Genomic DNA, 19,606 nt, shown 5'->3' with positions numbered 1-19,606 from the left:
TTGACACTTTTTATGTAACCCAAAAACACATAACGTACTTATGTTCCTTTAACTGTTTGTGTTTATATTATACAAGTATTATTTTTTTTGCATGTAACAAAATGTACATGTTAACAATTATCTTTATTTATAGTTCAGGAAGGTTTTTTGGGGCCTTTTACTATTTGACCTTTGAATAACAATCTTATTTATTTGTATATCTAGTTATGTAGGTTTGGCTTTTGTTTTTAGATAAACTTAGCAGGAATTGATAGGCTAAGCAGTCTAAAGAATATGTTTGAAGAACCGATGGTGATTCATTGGGGGTTATTCATTAAAAGGAGATAGTGCCAGGGATCTATTGAACTATCACATAGAAACTCCTTTTGACTTCAAAGGACTTAAGTAAATGGAAGTTTCCGTGCAATTGTGCCCCGATCAGCACTATCAAAGTTTAAAGAATAAGCCCCATGAATTGGAAAAAAAGTACTGATTCCTGGGAATATATTAACTGAAGTTTACTCGAATGGCCTTTGATGCGTATTGCTCTTTAGGGATAGAGACAACATGTATCGTTCCTTATTTTTATTTCTTAATTCTATCTCCCGTAGTTATCAGAATATGCAAATCCCATTGCAAAAGTACTTTGCTGCATAATATTTAATAAGGAAGCATCTATCGTGTACTTTAAAAAGCAAGTGTCTTATATTGAAACACACTGAACACTTTGAATTCAGCCATCTTCAAGTAGCAATCCCTCCTATTCCATGTATGTATTTTTGTGCGCCAGGGACCCTTTGGGTACTGAGATATTCACCTTTTTATGTGTCAGTGTTTCTGGTCACTTACTCCCACGGACCAATATGAAGCTGCTAGGACATCAGAGCATGACATTGAGGCTTCCTATGTCATGAATAGAGGGGTCTACTGAGATAGGAATAGCATGGTTTAGCTGCAGGAGAGCCCATGCTTAGAACTGTCTAAGCATACTATACCATGGAAGCTGGGTCAAGCAGGGAGGATGATGCTGTCTGTCCATTAGAATGAATATTTCACATAGCCCTGTCGTGGGAAATTCAGCTTTAAACGCAGACTACACCATTTTTACATTTTTTTTTTGTAATTCTAAATATTTAAGAATTGTACATGTACTGTAAACTTAAGATCACACATATAGGCACATGTTAAAAATATTGTAAAATTATTTGGAGACCCTAAATTATTAGTTAGGATTGAAGAAAGCACTATAACAGGGGCGCCCAACTCTAGTCCTCAAGGGCCACCAACTTGTCAGATTTTAAGGATATCCCTGCTTCAGCACAGGTGACTCAATTAGTGTCTCAGTCAATGACTGAGCCACCTGTGCTGAAGCAGGGATATCCTTAAAACCTGACCTGTTGGTGGCCCTTGAGAACTGGAGTTGGCCGCTCCTACAATATACCATTCTGGATTAATAACACAGGAAAAGGGGCTGCAGGGTACCTGACTTCGGCAACTTCAACAGCACCATGCTATTCTCTCCCTTCTGCGATATTGTATAATACCGGCTAAAGAAAAGGGGGGAAGAGGACAGGCTTATGATGCCAAATAATTGGGAATGATTGAGACACCTGAGTATAGGGCAGCCTTTCTGGTGCCTTCAGAGTAACTTTTCAAATCACATATCCAAGATTGATACCTCCTTATAACAAAATACAGATATCGTTTTAAATACCTTCACTGCCATACACTGGCAGTGAATGGGTGGTGTGCATGGTTCCCGCCTTTTTGAGGCAACCTTTGTAAAATAATAACTTTAATAATAATTTAATTTCATATAGCACGTTTCTCCAATGGGACTCAAAGCGCTTCACGATTACAATATAGTGCATGGTACATGAGATTTTTGCAGACAGTCCCTGCCCCATGGAGCTTACAATCTATACTTTTGGTGCCTGAGGCGCAGGGAGATAAAGTGACTTGCCCAAGGTCACAAGGAGCTGACACTGGGAATTGAACCAGGTTCCCCTGATTCAAGCTCAGTGTCAGTCAGTGTCTTTACTCGCTGAGCCACTCCTTCCTCCACATCTACCTCTATGGCCGTGTGTGCGCACGCAGAGCCGTCTTATAGGCCCCGGGCAAAGCAGTGCACTGGGTCCTGCCTACACAACCCCAGCCGTTAATTGCCTCCCACGAATCAGTTAAAATAATCTGCTTCCATAACATTGCAAGCAATAAAAACGGCAACATTTCTCTCGCGAATGCAGACATGCCAACTCTCTGCTACAAGTCGTATTTTTTCTCCTCCTGAGTTAGCGGGAGATTTGAATGTTGACGCGGGTGATCGGAACATTAGTGTTAATTTCTGGTCTGTGCATAGATTAGCATGGGGCCCCTATGCACAGCGTGCCCATGCTTTAAGACGGCACTGTGTGTACATGCACACGCACATATTGGTGCCAATTTAAAGGATACAGCAGCGGCAGCTCTTATTCGAGCAAATGCCGCTGGCTGTATGAGGCTGGGAAGCGGGTAGCCGCGGCGCGTGGCGGCGCACTGTGACGTCACAGTCACATGCGCGCCCGGCTTCCCCGTCTTCCCCGGCTTCCCCAGGCTTCCCCGACACCCCTGGACATCAAATTAAGGTAAGCGGGGGTTCGGGGAAGCAGAGGGGCAGAGCAGAAGGGGTACAGGAGTCCGGAAGGGTGTGCAAATTGCGCGCGATGAGGAGGGGGGGTGAGTGGGGGAACGCGGCGGCGCGCGTGCATTACTGGCGGCAGCTGGGGCAGATCCCGGCATGCCGCCGGTATTTGTTGCAATAAGATATGTCGGTACTGTATATACTTAGCTGCTAAAACACTTGTGTCAATAGTAATAATGTGAACTGAGGTGCATAGGGACGTAATCATTGAAATATTCAAACTGTTGATAAAGAAAAACCCCACACGAGTCCCTATCACTTGCACGCAAAGTACAGTCAGATACACAGGTGCTCTTGGTTTCAGTGTCAGTGCTGTTACTCACTGAGTCTCTCCTTCAGTGGTGTAAGTTGACTTTAACTCTTGCGCTGCCAAAACAGCCACAACATACTGAATCGCAATGCATTTGAGAATACTCTGGTTGCGAAAGTATTAGGACAACATCTCACCAAATCTTAAATCAGAATTTGGTTTCCTCACTTGCCTCCTTACAGAGATTGAAGAACAAAAAATAAAGTAACACACTTTGAGTGCTGGCAGCTGTGATAGCTTTGTTTGCAAATAAACTTGAATGTTCAGGCATGCAGCCAGAGTAGGCAAACAGCTGTCAGTGAAACGTGCTCTGGACTTTGCATCAGAGGTGTGTCTGGCAAAGGCAGCCAACTAACCGAGTCTCTGGGTGTCTTTCTAAGGAGTGGCAGAAATGTGGATTCCAGTAGCATAAAAACTGGAATTTGTTCTACTGCACAAAGTGCGTATCGTGTATACCAGGCAGCCAAGAGATGTCAGGGATTTGAAGTATTTTGCGTGCAAGCTTCATTTCATTGGGAGAAAGTAAGTCTTTCTTATTATGTTCTTTGGCACATTATCCTCTGATTTTGGTTTCCTAATGCAGCGGAGCCAGGGGATTGCAAAGCATTAAAATTAACGTGTCTGTTATTAAACACAGGAAAGTAAATACAGATACTGTAAGTCTTTATTGAACACAGCGGCACAAAAAATGCTACTCTATGTATATCTATTTTTAGACTTGTGTCGCCAAATCAATTTCCATCTCTCGCTCTCTCTTTTTGAAGGCAAGTTAAGGCAAAGACAGAATACATGTCCTTTCGCTATTTATTAGTATACAAGTGAGGAGCATAAGATGACCTTTAAGGCAATGAGGTAATGACTTTGACCTATATGGGGCTATACTGTATGTCTAATGTGCCTAATAGGCGCAGAATGTGGAACATGGCATATGGATCATACCTTATTTGTGATTGAGTACTTAGGCAATACAGAGCAGGCACAACATGAATAGGGATAGCCAGCTACGCTTCGCATTGGTTCAAGTCTTGTCCCTGTAGATAACATGGGTTAACATAGAGCCCTAATCATCAGCCACTCTTAGTACATCTATTTCAGAGTTCCAGTCACAGTTAGCAGCTGTTTAAATATAATTAATTTAGGATGTGTTTAATATTACTTAGGCCTATAAATCCGATTTGAATAAGGCAGTGACATATATCACAGACGATGCATTGCATAGTGATTTTATTCAGAGCTACCTATGAGCTCATAACTACACGAACAAACAACGTTGCAGCATTTCTGCGAATACGCCAGATTTCATGGGGGCCGTTTTAACAGTTCCCACAGTGCTTTCACATGAATATATTTCCAAAATACAAAACTGTTGGATACTTTAACTATATAATTAAAATCAAGTAACAGCAACGGTGACATAGTCCCAGGATAGTGGGCAGCTTTCTGTCTGATTTATAGAAGAAAGTGCAGACTTAGTATGGAAGTGATCTGCTTCAAAGCTTCACGGTCACTAAGGCTGGTGAATAGGAAATCCATACCAGACTTTACAGTGGTTCTGGTTTCCCTCACCTGCTCTCCTAATTAAGGAACAGGAATATATTGCAGTGAGGTTTGCTGCTGCAGTCTCTCTCTTAGAGCCTGGAGGCTGGGAGAAAGCTGCAACCCAGTATCCAGTTTGGGGTGGACAGGCCCCCCACATGTTGCAGCAACTGAGGATCTATTGGGGCGCTGTCCCCATCTGACAGTTAAGGACTCAATGTTATCTTTGTGTGTTATTTAAAGTTGGTAACTGACTTAGCCAGCCAATATTGCAGATTGGGATATGCATGTGAGTTAACTCCTGACAGGAGTAGGTGTTATTTTTATGAGTTTGTTTTGACTTAAAGTGACGGTGTTTAAAAATGTGTAGTGTCACTAATGGAAGAATAAACCACTGAAGGGTGAGGGCTGAGTGCCCCTTGTGTGTATACACGTGTTTGTCCCCATTTTATACAAACCAAACCCTAGAAGACTGTGTCGCGAATAGCCTGGGGAAGCGGCAGAGCTACATAAAAGGAACCGTTTGCCACACAACCTCTAACCAGCGGTTGACATGTGATGGTACGAAGGGTTTCAGGGTAACACTACTTTTTATGTACAAATTTACAATTCCACTTTATTTGTACAAACATTTGTTTATTTTAAAAAACACGCTCCCCTTTCTATGTTTACATCATCAATATTCTAAAATGTTGTCCAAAAACCTTTACCCCATGTCTATAACAGCAATCTGGCCTATTTTACATATTGTCTTTTTACAAAATTTGAACCAGTGTGCCCTTCAGAGCTGAACCCCCACTATATTTTGCTCCAGGGACTGCCGGTACCCAAGATACTTACTAGTTTAGTTGAATATGTTCCTACCTGGATTTTAAAAGATGGCGTCTGCTGTCATCCAGTATAAAGCTGCATCCCAGTGGTCCACAAGACCCATAATATTTGGCAGCCATTTTGATTTCCCTAGCAGGAGCAGAAACTCCAGTTGCTAAACCTGTAAGTATCTTGGGAACCCAGATCTCCAAAGCTAAAAACAGCGCAGTTCAGCTCCGGGGCAGGATTATTGCTATAATAAATGTAGATCTTTTAAATCAGACAAAGGACCACTACCTTTTTTTTTTTAAGCTACTTCAACCACTGCCTGAGAGAAAACCACTGCCTGAGATCAAAATGTTGATCAGCAAACAAACCTTTCCTTACTCATTGGCCAAGCTTCATGTGTATTTAGGCGGCAATGCCATGTGATTGCAATACAATCAATCTTTGTCTCCAGATTCTTCCCTCTGCTTTCCTGAACAGAATAGGTATCTTCTGCTGCCCTCCAAGAGCTGGGAGAGCAATCAGGCTCCAGAGCAGCCAACAATGTTTTTCCTTTTTGAGACAGGGCCTATGCGCTCTATTTGCTACGCGGTGCTAAGCCACAAGAGGCCATGCTCTGAAGCTGGATGTTAGCAGGCAACATATATGCTGAAGTTCTTCTTTACTGAAAGGGTGGTGGATTAATAGAATAACCTCCTAACAGAGGTGGTAGGGTCTAATACAGTAATGGAATTCAAACCTGCTTGGGATAGACATAAGGCGATCCTAAAATGCAAAAATGGCCAGTGTAGGAGATGTGTACAGAAGTATGCAATGGAGACCGTTTTTAAGGTGAAATTAAAAAAAAGGCATTATTTCCTTTTCCTTTTAAACAATACAGCAAACAAAAATACACATAAAACAATAAACACGTATCCCTGTGTAAGGGCTAACTTACTTCCCCAGTCCCTCTCTGCAAGGCTGAGGGGGGAAAACACCTTATCCACTTATCACCCCAAAGTCTTAGCGGTACCTTAACGCAGGTGGTACTTAAGGTCAGTGGTGTCCAGGTTGATATCTGCTTGAGGGTCCAGGCATAGAGGTCTGGTCCCCTTTTGTCTCCCAGAGCACAGCTTTTCCTTATGTCAGCTCCCTTGTGAGCTAAGGAATCTCTTTCCTGTTTCTCAGATCAGGTTTTGTACTAAAAGTTCTAATTAGCCAGGTGGAGTCTGGTTGATTGCCTGTGTGCAATTAACCAGCACACTGCTAGATTTAGAGGCAGTTTTCCTCAAACAGTGATACGTCCCTGTTACACCCAGGATCAAATCTGAGGTTTTACAACAGATAGGAAATGGGCAAACTATGTTGGCCAAGTTCTGCTGCCAAATTCTATGTTTCTACAAGACATCTGATTGGGTTGTAAGATGTCTTATGGATGAAAGTGCTTAGTAAATATGTCAAGATATAGCCATACGTGTGTTGCACTTTCTAGTTCCGTAAATAACGCAAGGTCATTCAAAAGGTTAAAGTAAAACGTGTAATAAAATGTCAAACTGCCTAAGTATAAGTACAATACCACCACACATCTACTAAACACCTATTTTTATTTAATGCGGTGTATAAGCCTGCAATCTACAGATATTGCAAGGGTTATTGGTCCAGGTGGCCTGTTACTGTGGGATTTTCTGTGATATTATGGGTTATCACTGGCAAATATTCTGCGTTATCAGTAGGTAAAACAAAGCTAGCTACAGTACATCTAATCCCTTATCATTAACTGTTAATTGTATTGAAAAATTACTTAAGTCATCCAACTCAGCATTATATATTGCAAGTAAGACCTAAATACGTACTCATTCATATCATACTGTATATGTATTGAGGCAGTTGAATCGCTCTTACCCGAGAAGAAGCTATTTGAAATGTTAAGGCCTAATGTGTCCTACAGGGGCGACTGCCAATTTGAAGCACTCATTCAATGGACATTTTTTATTCTGGTGACCTTATTTTTCTGTAGTTATTAACACACACTTAACTTTGAGAAGCCTACTCTGAGTACCAACTTTACAGTGCATTTATTTGATATACTCTGGCCCATGGAGTTTATTGTCTTTTTAGCACCCCACTTTGCTGTTCTAGCTGTATCAAACGGCTGTGATATTAGTCTAAGGGAAAGACATTTATATTGCTGTTGTTATGTAAGTTCAGTACCTGATGTGCTCAAGGACTCCCAAGTTCAGACTGTTGACCCACTTGCTGGAGAGTTTTCTAAATGGCAAAAGCTTAATTCAACATATTGTCAAAGAAATACTGAGGGAGATTAAGCTCTACCGTGCACGAGATGGCTTGACTCCTCTGCTCCAAACGACTGGCCCAACATGCGCCAGGTTCGCATCAGCTGGATGAGAAGGTTGCCTGTCTCTTCTTTTGTGACAAATGACCTAGATACTGTAGTACAGTACTAAATAATCTCTGTAGAACATAGCTGAGAATCCTGCAAGCAAGCCCGACCAAGCCAATCTACGTTATACAAAGCCTTCAGAAGGTGGACGCAATGTAAGTCTGTCCACCTCTGCAATCATAAAGCGATTATGGGTCTTATATTGGAAATGCTTTCTTAATAAAGTCCAACATCAATCCGGCTGAAACCCATCTGACAGTGAAACACAGTGTTACTGAGGGATTTGAGTCTCTGAAGAAAATGCTACCCCTTTCTGATTTTCGTATGTCAAAGTAGCACAAATGCAAGCTGTTACTTTTTTAAAACTTCAATTAATGTTCTTTTTAAAAGAAGAAAAAAGTGCAACCTATACATTCACCTTGTGCAGAAAGTAATTCCACCTTTCACTCACCTTATCTGCAGGTTTCTCTTTGTTGGTGTTGACCAGGCTTAGATTTGCATTTTTTCATGTAGGAAGCACATTTCAACAATGGACTATAAGGGATTAGACTTTGATTAGAGTGGAACCTCACTCTTTTCTATTATGTTTTATGATTAGTCAGAAAATCCTTTCTGCATTTGCATAGTAGGCTATTTCTATCTTAATTGGAATAATGTGTCCTTTCCATTTACCTACTAAACTATTTGGGTAGATGACGTTATCTTTCAGGCATCTTCAAACCTCTCTGGAAGCTCATAGTTGTAATTGCATAGGCCGGAGTATCTAATATTTGTCTGTTTGGAATCACTTCTCTGGGAGGTTATGCCTGACCTGTACGGTTTCATATTATATGTTCCGACCTGTGCATCCACTCTTTTTCTATATGTATGTACTGTAATCCCTCATCGCTGCAGGGAGTTCACTTCAGAATACTATAGTTATATTCCCTATTCCTTGTGATGTCTTCTCATGAGCTTTACCACAGCTTAGATTCGGGCAGAGGCCTGGACAATTGTGAGGGCATTTGAAAATCATTAGGCGCCAGGAACTTTTGTGAAAACACAATAATATTTATGTAAACAGTCCTTTACTGGTACCATTAAAATGGATGATCAACAAAAATAAGGCACGTAACAAAAAGGTTCGTGGAGTATGATTCACCCTCTAGTGGGTACCGGGTCTCATCCAGAAGAGTCATTTATGTTGGCAGTTCGTTGAATTGGATAGATGGATCCAAGTGGGATCAGATGGTACATTATACGACTTTACCTCTGCGGAACCTTATATATAAAATTCCACATACTGTAGACTGGGAGCCCACAGAATATTCTGCTACTTCTGCCCTCGTATCCTCTAGCCCTGGGAGGAGTGTGTGTGAGGGGGGAGGTCTCCTTCCCATTCCCGTTAGATGCTAAATTCACTGGTATTTTCAAACAGAGGGAAACTAAAATACAGTACAGGGACAATATTCAAACATTAGCAGCATCCAAGAAATGATGCAGAAACTCTTAGCATTGGATTTAGTCTCTTCGGTGGTACAGCATATGTTTTATTTATACACTGTAAATCTCGTGTGTTTGCATACTCAAAGAAACTGCTAAAATTCATATCTCAGAATAATTGTTTGAAGAACAAAGTCCTTTATAATCTCTGCTGTTTTAAATCGCTGTCAATACTTTGGGGGGTATATCTATTTTCATTGTGTTTTATCAGTTATTATCTTTTTCACGTTTGCCGTGGCTTTGTTTTAATGTACAATTTCAATATCCTCCTCTGACAGCTGCCAAGAGTTCCAATACAGTATGATCTTTGCACCAAGCATGAGACACACAACGTGGTGTGATAACATTATATGATTTTTTTCCCCCCTATACCACTGTACTAAATGCATAAATCGTTGGAATGGTACGTAAACTGGGAACATGTTTGAATAAAAAATAAAAGTAGCATAACTGGGAGCCCGTCTGGTCACCCAGTTCTCGTGGTCCGGCACCCAACAAAAATATGTGCTCTCAGGCACAAAATAGATGCGGGGTCGGTGCTCGATTCCACAGTCAATAGAAAGCTGCAACGTCATTACATGATTTTGAAAACTACACAAAAAATTAAAGTCTTGCCGCTCTGGAACTGGGGTGTCTTCAGACATTCGGGGACCACAGGTAAGCTCCACCCCTGCCCCCTGGCTAAGATAAGCTTTCCTTTTTTATTTAAATCAATCTAGTGAGGGGACCACTTGAACAACAATTTGCACAACTTAAAACATTCTTGAGTAATATTCCATTTTAGCAAGAATTGTAGTGTTCGTGCTAAGCTTACGCTTCTTGTTTTTGGGGGGGGGATAGTTTCAGTGGTATTTTTTTGTATGATGAACAAGCTCAGGGTATTCATTATGAATAGAGATGTGTTATTATTATGTGAAGAAAACGCATTATTGGTTAGGTGGGTAATGTTTTCTTCTGCAAACAGGAAATGCCGCTTAATACAAATGTTATGTACAGTAATGTCATGCAACATAAATTGAGACACAAGTGCTCCGTGGCTGTTAGTACTTTGTATTCCTTCTTTAGTCAAGAAGTTTCTATATTTGTTTGGAATGTTCTGTAGTTATTTGGTTATCCTAGCACTGAATACGCCAGCTGTTATGATCCTCCTACATGCAATGCAATCCAATCACTTAACCCAACAGCAAGCCAGTTAAAGAGGCAATCCAAGCGCATGATTTTTTTTAAGCGAATTTTTGTTTTGTTTTTAAACATGAGATTGAAGCAGGGGGTCTCCGGAGTTGAACCCCATTAATTTCTGATCTGGGAAGCCCCTGCTTACGGAGTTACAGACCTCCGTAGGGGGTGCTACTTCGCTCGGCTAGCAGGGTTCACGTAATGGCGGAGTTTCAAAGCTCCAGCAGCCTTGGGCCAATAGGAAGTCGTGATGCCATCCGGTTTGGCTTCCTATTGGCCTGCGTGACGCGGGACCTTTAAACTTTGCAGAGATACCGGCACCCCCTTTGGAGGTCTGTATCTCTGGAATCAGAGGATCCTCGGAGCTTAAATTAATGGGGTGCAGCTCTGCTTCATACCTACCTGTATGTAAAAAAATACATGAATTGCTCCTTTTAAGGCAATGGCTTAATTGTTAGGCTGAGAGAGGAATGAGCACTCTGCCTATTGATAAAACTATCCCAACCCACGTCTTTAATAATCCTCAAATTTGTGAGGGATTATATTTTATGTTAAACATTGTTTTCATAACTGATCTATACTTCATTGAGGAAGTACCTGGTTTAATTACTGTAAATACAAAACGTTAAAGAACTGTATTGGTCCATTATTTCATGAAGAATAAAAAGCAGGTATGTAATATGATACGTATATGATGTTACAGTGCTACTTTATACAAGCTTACACAACTTCAACATCAACAAGGCCTTACTCAAAAGTGTGTGTACTGTAAATATGTGTTGGTCCAATTAATCATATTAAATTACCTACAACGGATTTCACTTACTTCTCACAGTCTTAAAGGTGTGAGTGGAGCGCCACCTGCTGTCAGTTTATTAGAATTTCCTGGTTAACAACAAATACAAAAGACCATTTGTGAGCACATTCATGTCTCGGACAGGTCTGCAACCCTGCTTTTCCCCATTATCTCTTTGCATACAGTGCTTCTACTACAGCAAGAGATTTGGGGAAATTACATGCAGATGAACCCACATTGTTAAAAGATTATTAATGGGCGTCGATTTGTCCTAATAATCATTGTTTAGCAATTTACTAATAACTCGATGGCTGTGGACCGAAGGCATTAATATAGCAGTCACATAGGCAGCATGTGAGGAAAATATAAACTAAAAGCATGTGATCAGCGCTCAAACCTATAAAACAATACCTAAATATTAGCTAAAATAACCAGGTGCTTACAAAAATAAAATAAATATTTAGGGTGTCCCATATAAGAAAAAACCTAATGTGAATTCCTCACAGCCTGTTGTGGCAGGTTGGGGAATGGCTGCCTTGGGAATATAACAACCCTATCCACAAGGGCTGTATGGCATACACAGAGAGATAACAAATGACACAAATATAACACAGACAATAATTCCCTGGCGCACTATCAGATAATAAACCTGACGAATCGGAGTAGTCCCATGAATCAAAAGATGGTATAAAGAAGATCCACAGTCCACAATGTCCCGTTCTTTTACACAGTGGTGTTCAGTGGCACAAGTTGCATCTGTGTTTGACGCACACATTTTCATTGTATTCATCAGTTACTAACAATGGTTACATTAATTTCCCCCCCAATATTAACATATTTTATGTACCACTGTCAAGTCTCAACTGGTATTGTAAAAAACTCAGATCAAATGCACTTGCAAAGGATGGAGAACCATATTTACTGAGCAGTGCTAAGCCATAAAACACCTGGAATGGGCTGGAAAGTGTTTTACAGTGCCCAAAGTGTCTGATCATTTAGCACTCCTTAGCCCATTGTATTACTTTGCATGTCTTTAATTAACAGGGAGTTAAGACCCTGGCTGGTGTGTGTGTGTGTGTGTGTGTGTGTGTGTATATATATCTCAAATAAAAAGATCACTCGTGAGCACATTGACGTGTCTTAGACAGGTCTGCAACTCTGCCTTTCACCATTATCACCTAGCATACAGTGCTTCCACTGCAGCAAAGGATTCTGGGAAATGACATGCAAATGAGTACATGGGTACCTTTTGCCTGAAATCCATTTTTACATAGAATCCTTAAAAGCTAATGCTCGCTGTTAACACAGCTTTTAAGCACAGCATGGGAATCAGATGCAAAGCCAGATAAACCACTCACAGACATGTTTTCATCTTTATGGGTCTCATCAGTGGGAGGTTGGTTGGACGGTCTTTCCGATTTTCAAGGCTGTAGGAATTAGCATACACATTTTAAGTTATGGTGGGTTGATAAAAGCGACAAACATCCACCGTATTGCATATAGCAAATAAAAATTTCACTTGTGAACACATTCACATGTCTTAGACAGGTCTGCAACCCTGCCCTTCACTATTATCACCTAGCATACAATGCTTCCACTGCAGCAAGGGATTCTGGGAAATGACATGCAAATGAGCACACTGTGTGCACTTTTTGCCTGAAATCCATTTTAACATGGAACCCTTATAAGATAATATACTGTATGTATGTATGTATATGTATGTCTGTGGTGAGGATCCCTAGAGATCCAATATCATATACCGGCATAGCACAAGATATTCTGGAAGCTAGAGGATCACGTGGTTATGTCTTAGCTCAGATAGTGCCAACTCGCCCTCTTTTCTAAGCACGACAAGATCTGTTTCTTTTCTTGGTTTTATTGAGGGAAAACAGGATAAGGTACAGTCTCTTGTGTAGAGGTGTAGGTGTCTCTGTGTGTGCTCAGTGATCAAGGGAGGTGAAAAGATTCTCCTTCAGCACCATTACAGGGTTTACAGAGAAGTACTCACGAATCCAGGGAAAATGGTGGAAAGGATGAAGCAGTGTATGCTGGGTGTAAGATAGTCTGGGGACAGACCATCTGTGGGCAGAACAGAGGGGGAGACAGCAGACTAACCCATTTGGGAGAAAGGCTGGGGCTGCCATGGCAACTCACAGGAGTGCCTGGAGAAGCTACAACATGTAGCAAAATGTAGCATCTTAATGCAGCAAACTGCTGGGAAGGGGGAAATGGCTCTGTATTATCACACAAGCATTGAAGTTGCATGTAGAACCAAATACATAACAGCTGCCACTAAGCATGCTGACAAGCAGGGCTGCAAGGACAAGGGGGGGTGGAGACAGAAATGCAGACAGGGGTATTCCTGTTCCATGACACAAGAGATAATCACATTAAATTGGTTTATTGGGTCCAAAATACAAACATATGCTCAACATGAATAGATATGATTGCAATTGAGTAAGGGGTTAATATTAACTCATTGAAAGTACCTTGTGGAGGAGAAAGGTGAGTTGGCTAGAGTAGCTGTGTATAATAACCCTAGTTGCATATCTAAGTCACGTGCTCACTTGTGTGCTGTTCGTGACAGATGGTATATGGGGACGAAGTGAGGGGAGATATTGTTCATTTGAGGGACCTTTGCGCAGGTGAAAAGTGGGAAAGAGAGCTGTGTATTAAGCCTTTTCCCGTAAGCAGGTCACGTGCTCACAAGTGTGCTGTACATGACAACCATAAAAAAACTTAAGCAGTAAACTAACATTACTGCATGTCTCACATGCGATAGCAGTGTGTTTTTGTTGCATCCAAAGTTTATTTCTCTACTAAAGTCCAGCCAATAAAACTGTCTTTGTGATTGAACACTTTCTTGTACAATAAGACATTGCTTTTCTTATATCTGCTTTCTTTCTCGCTCCTGTGTAGAACAGTTGATACACTTGCTTAGAACTAAAGGTATTGTATATACAGACGAGCCAACGAGTATTCTAAAACTTGCCTTAAACTTGCCTACAGTATATGCCAGGTAGACTGTGTGTCAATATCCAGCAAAGTTCATCTTGACGCAAATCAGCGGCTCTCTTTTTCTGCTTGCATCCATGCCAAACATAACACAACGTGTCCGTCGTTTTCTTCATTCATTTGATGCTGATCTTTTCGCCACCCGGAACAATGAACTTGATAAACCTGACTATGTAGATTTGTTTAAGAAAATGCATTATTTGGCTGTGTTTCTGGCTTGTGTTGTTGATTTTAAAAGGTGCTTCTCTGCTGTGGTATGAAGAATATCATTCCCGGGTCTTTGTCTTGTTACAGAAAAGAGTCGGAAACTATCAGCCGGCAGCGACACGATGGAAAGAGAGAAAAAAGGAATCCGGGGATTTTTTCGAAGCCACAAGAAAAGCAGCAAGGTAAAGGCCAGTCGTTGTTGTGGGAAGTGGGTATGGTATCTCTACCTTGTCACCAAAGGCACATTTTTTTGCAAGAGACTTGTAGATATAATAGAAGCAAGGCTGTATTGGGGATTTGCAAGTCAAAATTATAGGGCGCCTGAAGGTTTAATATTCTGTAGGACAAAAATAAACAGTGATATGTTAAATGTAGGTGATTGACACACAAAAATCACACGTCTGGAAGTATTTTTAAATCATTTAGGTTAGCAACTTACTCCCTTTTGTGTGATATGACTATGTGCTGAACAGGATTGCACATGCAATACTCCTTCCCTTTATATCTTTATTGACAAGCTGACATACTGTAAACAGGACGATCTAAAGGTTCAGTAAACACTTGATTGACCAGTACGCCCTGAGTCACGAGGGCTGCTGATGAAAAGAAAATTCTTCTTAATTTCTAAATAAACCAAAACAATAAAAAGGTTGCTTGGTTTAATATTTTTTTTTTTTTAAAGCACCAATGACAGTGTTAAGATGTTTCCCAAAAAACACACGTATTGGGAACTTTAAAAACCGAGCTGATTCGTTCAAATCCGTAATTGAACACAATCCATGATCGGGTTGTTAAAAATCCACCCATGGATTAATTCACGGAGCGAGACAGATATATCCCCCCCCCCCCCTGCGCCGGATTAATCCGTGTCCGGATTTTTAAGAATCTGGCCAAGGATTTGGGATTTCTCTCTAAGATAAAAATCCAAAAACTGCGTTTTTTCCCCCTTTTTGAGACTGATCCGCGGAAATGCGTGGACCAAAGTAAACCAGCTGATCGGAGGCGGCCCAAACCCGCATACTAATTTCACCCATCTCTAGTGATCCTTATTCAAGTCCTTTTATTTACACACCAAAAATTCACCTGTTAGGGCTATCACATTGATCCTCTTATTAATTGCAACTGAGCTAATATTATTTTATAAAGTACAAGCAGCCTGGATAGGACAATACAATGTACCACTATTAACAATATAAAAATTCCTGAAAAGCTCCCGATAGTATGCAACGTGCTGGAGACAAATGTTTTGTTTATCATTCCCTTGAGAAGGTTATAGTTTAGCTATTTCATGTTATATGGAGCACATACTGTATAGCATTACTACACTTCTTTGTTTCCTACAATATGGCCACTCCTTCTCTTACAAACTACTCCTTTGTACATACAGAAGTGTCAACGTGTAAAAACAATCCTAGAACAAATACAGGTATGTGGATAGCATTCGCATTATATTTCTTTTGAAAGTGAAACCTATGTTGGAATGTCAGGTTTTATTTGTTACGCACCCTGCCTTTCATTCTAGATATAAATAGTTCCACCAATACATTTCACTGATAAGATAAGGTAACTGGAGGTATATTTACCTAACACGCGGAAGTTTAATCTACCTTTAACTTTTCGTTATCCCAGGTCGTTTTGCCTTCTGCATTACAGTACCTGTACAGGCATACCCCGTTTTACATACACCCGTTTTACGTACACTCACAAGTACGTACATTTATTTTTAATTGCACCATTCCCCTGTGTACGTACGCAGTGCTTCGCGAGGGGGGAGTGCAGGGGGCGGCGCGCGCACGGCTGCGTGCGCACCTCTTCATTGTCTCCCCTCCTTCAGTCTTCTCACACGGAGCGGGAGAGGAGGGGGGAGTGCAGGGGGCGGCGCGCGCCCGGCTGGGTGCGCACCTCTTCATTGTCTCCCCTCCTTCAGTCTTCTCACACGGAGCGGGAGAGGAGGGGGGAGTGCAGGGGGCGGCGCGCGCCCGGCTGGGTGCGCACCTCTTCATTGTCTCCCCTCCTTCAGTCTTCTCACACGGAGCGGGAGAGGAGGGGGGAGTGCAGGGGGCGGCGCGCACGGCTGCGGCTGCGTGCGCACATATTCATTGACTCCCCCTCCTTCTGTCTTCTCCAACGGAGCAGAAGTGGAGGAAGGAGGAGGGGGGAGTGCAGGGGGCGGCGCGCGCACGGCGGCGGTTGCGTGCGCACCTCTTCATTGACTCCCCCTCCTTCAGTCTACTCCAAGAGGAGTAGTGTAAGGGGGAGGAGCGAGGGGAGCAGGGGATGGCGCGCACGCACAGACTCAACTCGGGAGTGCAGGGGGGAGGGGGAACAGGGACAGATGGGAGGGGGAAAGCCATTCAGTACTGTCCTGCGTGCGCTCCTCTCCCCTCCTTGCTTGCTCCTCTCCCCTCCTTTCTTGCTCCCATTCGTTGCGCTGAGGCTGCCCCTACAGACCACCATAGTTATGACTCACCAATTCACCTCAGCCAATAGGGAAACAGCAGTTCCTGTACTGGAGTTCTGTAGCACATAGAGGCTGTGAATTTCATCACTGTGCCAGCTGCCAAACTGATCAAGGACTTGAGTATTGTACAGCATTGTAAAACACCAAACTCACAAATCAAAGTCAGTCAAATAAATGCACCCCACCTTCATGCCCTTTCTTCTATTTTGGTAAGAACAATCAGGATTTATAACACCTCATAATTCCACCTAGGCTGCAAGCTTGCCAAGTGGTAATCAGTTTTTTTTCCTGTACAGTATATTTTATTCCACGTAATGGCAGATTCAAAGAAAACTCGTAAATCGATTACTTTAGATATGAAGCTTGAAATTATTAAAATGTATGATGAAGGTGTTTCTCAAGCTGAGATCGGTCGAAGGCTAGGCTTCCATCGTACGACAGTTAATACTGTCATGAAGAGTAAAGAGAAATCCTTGCAGAAATTAAGAGTGCTACGCCAACAACAATTTGAAAAAGGGATAGCGTTGTTGCAGACATGGAGAGACTCTTAATAATTTGGATAGAAAATCAGACTGCACACAATGTTCCTATAAACCAGGCAATTATTCAAAGTAAAGCCTTAAGCCTATTCAATGACCTGAAGGCTAAGAAAGGTGAGGCAGCGAAGGATGCAGAATTTGTTGCAAGCCTTGGATGGTTTGATAGGTTCAAGAAGAGGGCTAACATACATAACATCAAAGTGCAAGGAGAGGCAGTGGCTGCAGATACTGAGGCTGCAGAAAGCTATCCACATGACCTTGCCAAAATAATTGATGACGAAGGCTACCTAAAAGATCAAATTTTTTATGTGGATGAGACTGGTCTGTTCTGGAAAAAGATGCCTGCAAGAACCTTCATTGCAAGAGAGGAGAAAACAATGCCTGGCTGCAAGGCAGCTAAAGATTGAATAACCCTTCTGTTAGGTGGCAATGCTTCTGGTACCTTAAAGCTAAAGCCTATGCTAATTTATCGTTGGCAAAACCCTAGAGCTTTAAAGAACTATGTTAACGGTAGACTTCCAGTGCATTGGAGGTCTAATAGAAAAGCATGGGTGACTGCAGCCCTTTTCGAAGACTGGTTTGACACCTGCTTTGTACCGGAGGTGAAAGCCTATTGCAGGGACAACAATATCCCTTTTAGAATTTTGCTTCTTGTAGACAATGCTCCTGGCCACCCTCGATCGTTAAATGAGCTGAACCCTAACATTTGAGTGGAATTCCTACCACCGAATACCACCTCACTACTGCAGCCCATGGACCAATGTGTTATAGCTACCTTCAAGTTGAACTACTTAAAAAGAACATTCAGTAAGTGTATTGCTGCAATAGACAGTGAAGAGGGAACAGGGCAAGAAGTCCTAAAGAAATTCTGGAAAAGCTACAATATCTTGGATTGCATCAAAACTGTAAGAGATGCTTGGAAAGACATAAAGGAAACAACAATGAAAGGGGCCTGGAAAAAATTATGCCCAGACTTAGTTGACGATTTTGAAGGCTTTGAAGATTCTGATTCTGAAGATACTTTACAGAAAATATTGAAGAGATGGCAAGGCAGTTAGAGCTGGAAGTGGAGGCAGAAGATGTTGCTGAACTTCTGGCGTCCCATTCTGAGCCCCTCAGCAATGAAGATCTTCTGGAACTTGAAGAGGAGAGAGAAGAAGATGATGTGCAGGATGAGGTTGAGACCATCGAACAGCCTGAAGGCCTATCTTCAAAAATTCTCTTTGAAGCTTTCCGTCATCTTGATAGCGCCATGGCTCTTTTTGAAAAGCATGACAGGGACTTTGAAAGAAGTTCCAAAGTCAATGCAATCATTTCGGGGGGCTAAGCCTGTTACAAAGAAATCTACAGAGAAAAGAAAAGAGCTACACTTCAAACCTCCTTAGACACCTACTTTCCTAAAAGATCAACAGCAGCCAGTCTATCTCCCAGACCATCAACATCCACTGAAAGTCCACCTCGAGCATCGACATCAGCCCCAAGCCCTACTCCTATTATTATTTCTACTTCAAGTAGTCCATCGAAATAGCCCTTGATGACTCTACTTAATCTACATAACAGCCCCACACAGCAGGAATTAGAGAGAAATTGTTGCTGCCAAGGATCATATGGTTTGATTTTCTGTGTGCTGTTCACTGGATTTGAACTCTTGCTGGTTCTGGACTCTAGCTACTTTGAGCTGTTGCTCTGTTTTGCTGTGCATCACATTATCTTTGATTGTGGGATTTGGCTGATTATTGGTTGGGGAAAGAAGGATAAGGGCCTGAAGAAGGGGTATCCACCTCGAAACGTTGCCCCCTTAATTTACCCTCCCCCCATTGTTTTCCCCCCACACCCTGTCTATTGTCTCTCTCACTCCCTTACCCTGTGTTCTTTCCCCATACCATGTATATCCTAGAGTTCTATTGTTCCTTTGTGTGACATCTCTCCAAGTTATTGTTATCTTGTGTATGCATTAAATTATTCTCATTTTTGGCTTATTTCCTGGTTGACAATTTTTTGGTAGTCAGTGAATGCTGGAACATTGGTTGATATTTGGTTTCTGCTATAGGGGTAATTAGGGTTCTCCTTGTTCCTGCTGCACCTGGCATTTAGTCATTTGTTATTCCAATTTTGAGTGCTGTTTATCGCTTTTTGTTTTGTGTTACAGTAAAAATACTGTACAGTAGAAGATATGCCCTCTCCTTCATCCTTCCTACATAATTTTTACATAATTTACCGTTCATCCAT

At 41.8% G+C, this 19,606-nt stretch overlaps 1 protein-coding gene across 7 annotated transcripts in view; it reads left to right on the top strand.

Moving 5' to 3' along the window:
* Positions 1-19,606, top strand: part of COBL (cordon-bleu WH2 repeat protein) — a 431,588-nt gene that overhangs the window by 159,775 nt on the left and 252,207 nt on the right. For 6 of the 7 annotated variants that reach the window (XM_075586505.1, XM_075586504.1, XM_075586501.1 and 3 more), the window contains one exon: positions 14,465-14,559. In XM_075586505.1, coding sequence (XP_075442620.1) covers positions 14,465-14,559 — 95 coding nt within the window. Of the gene's footprint in view, positions 1-3,314; positions 3,492-14,464; positions 14,560-19,606 lie in introns of those variants that run through there. The other variant, XM_075586506.1, reaches the window with a different exon arrangement.

This window comes from Ascaphus truei, chromosome 2 (genome assembly GCF_040206685.1).
Source record: "Ascaphus truei isolate aAscTru1 chromosome 2, aAscTru1.hap1, whole genome shotgun sequence".
Classification (NCBI taxonomy): domain Eukaryota; kingdom Metazoa; phylum Chordata; class Amphibia; order Anura; family Ascaphidae; genus Ascaphus; species Ascaphus truei.
This window is presented reverse-complemented; position numbering and strand designations above follow the sequence as displayed.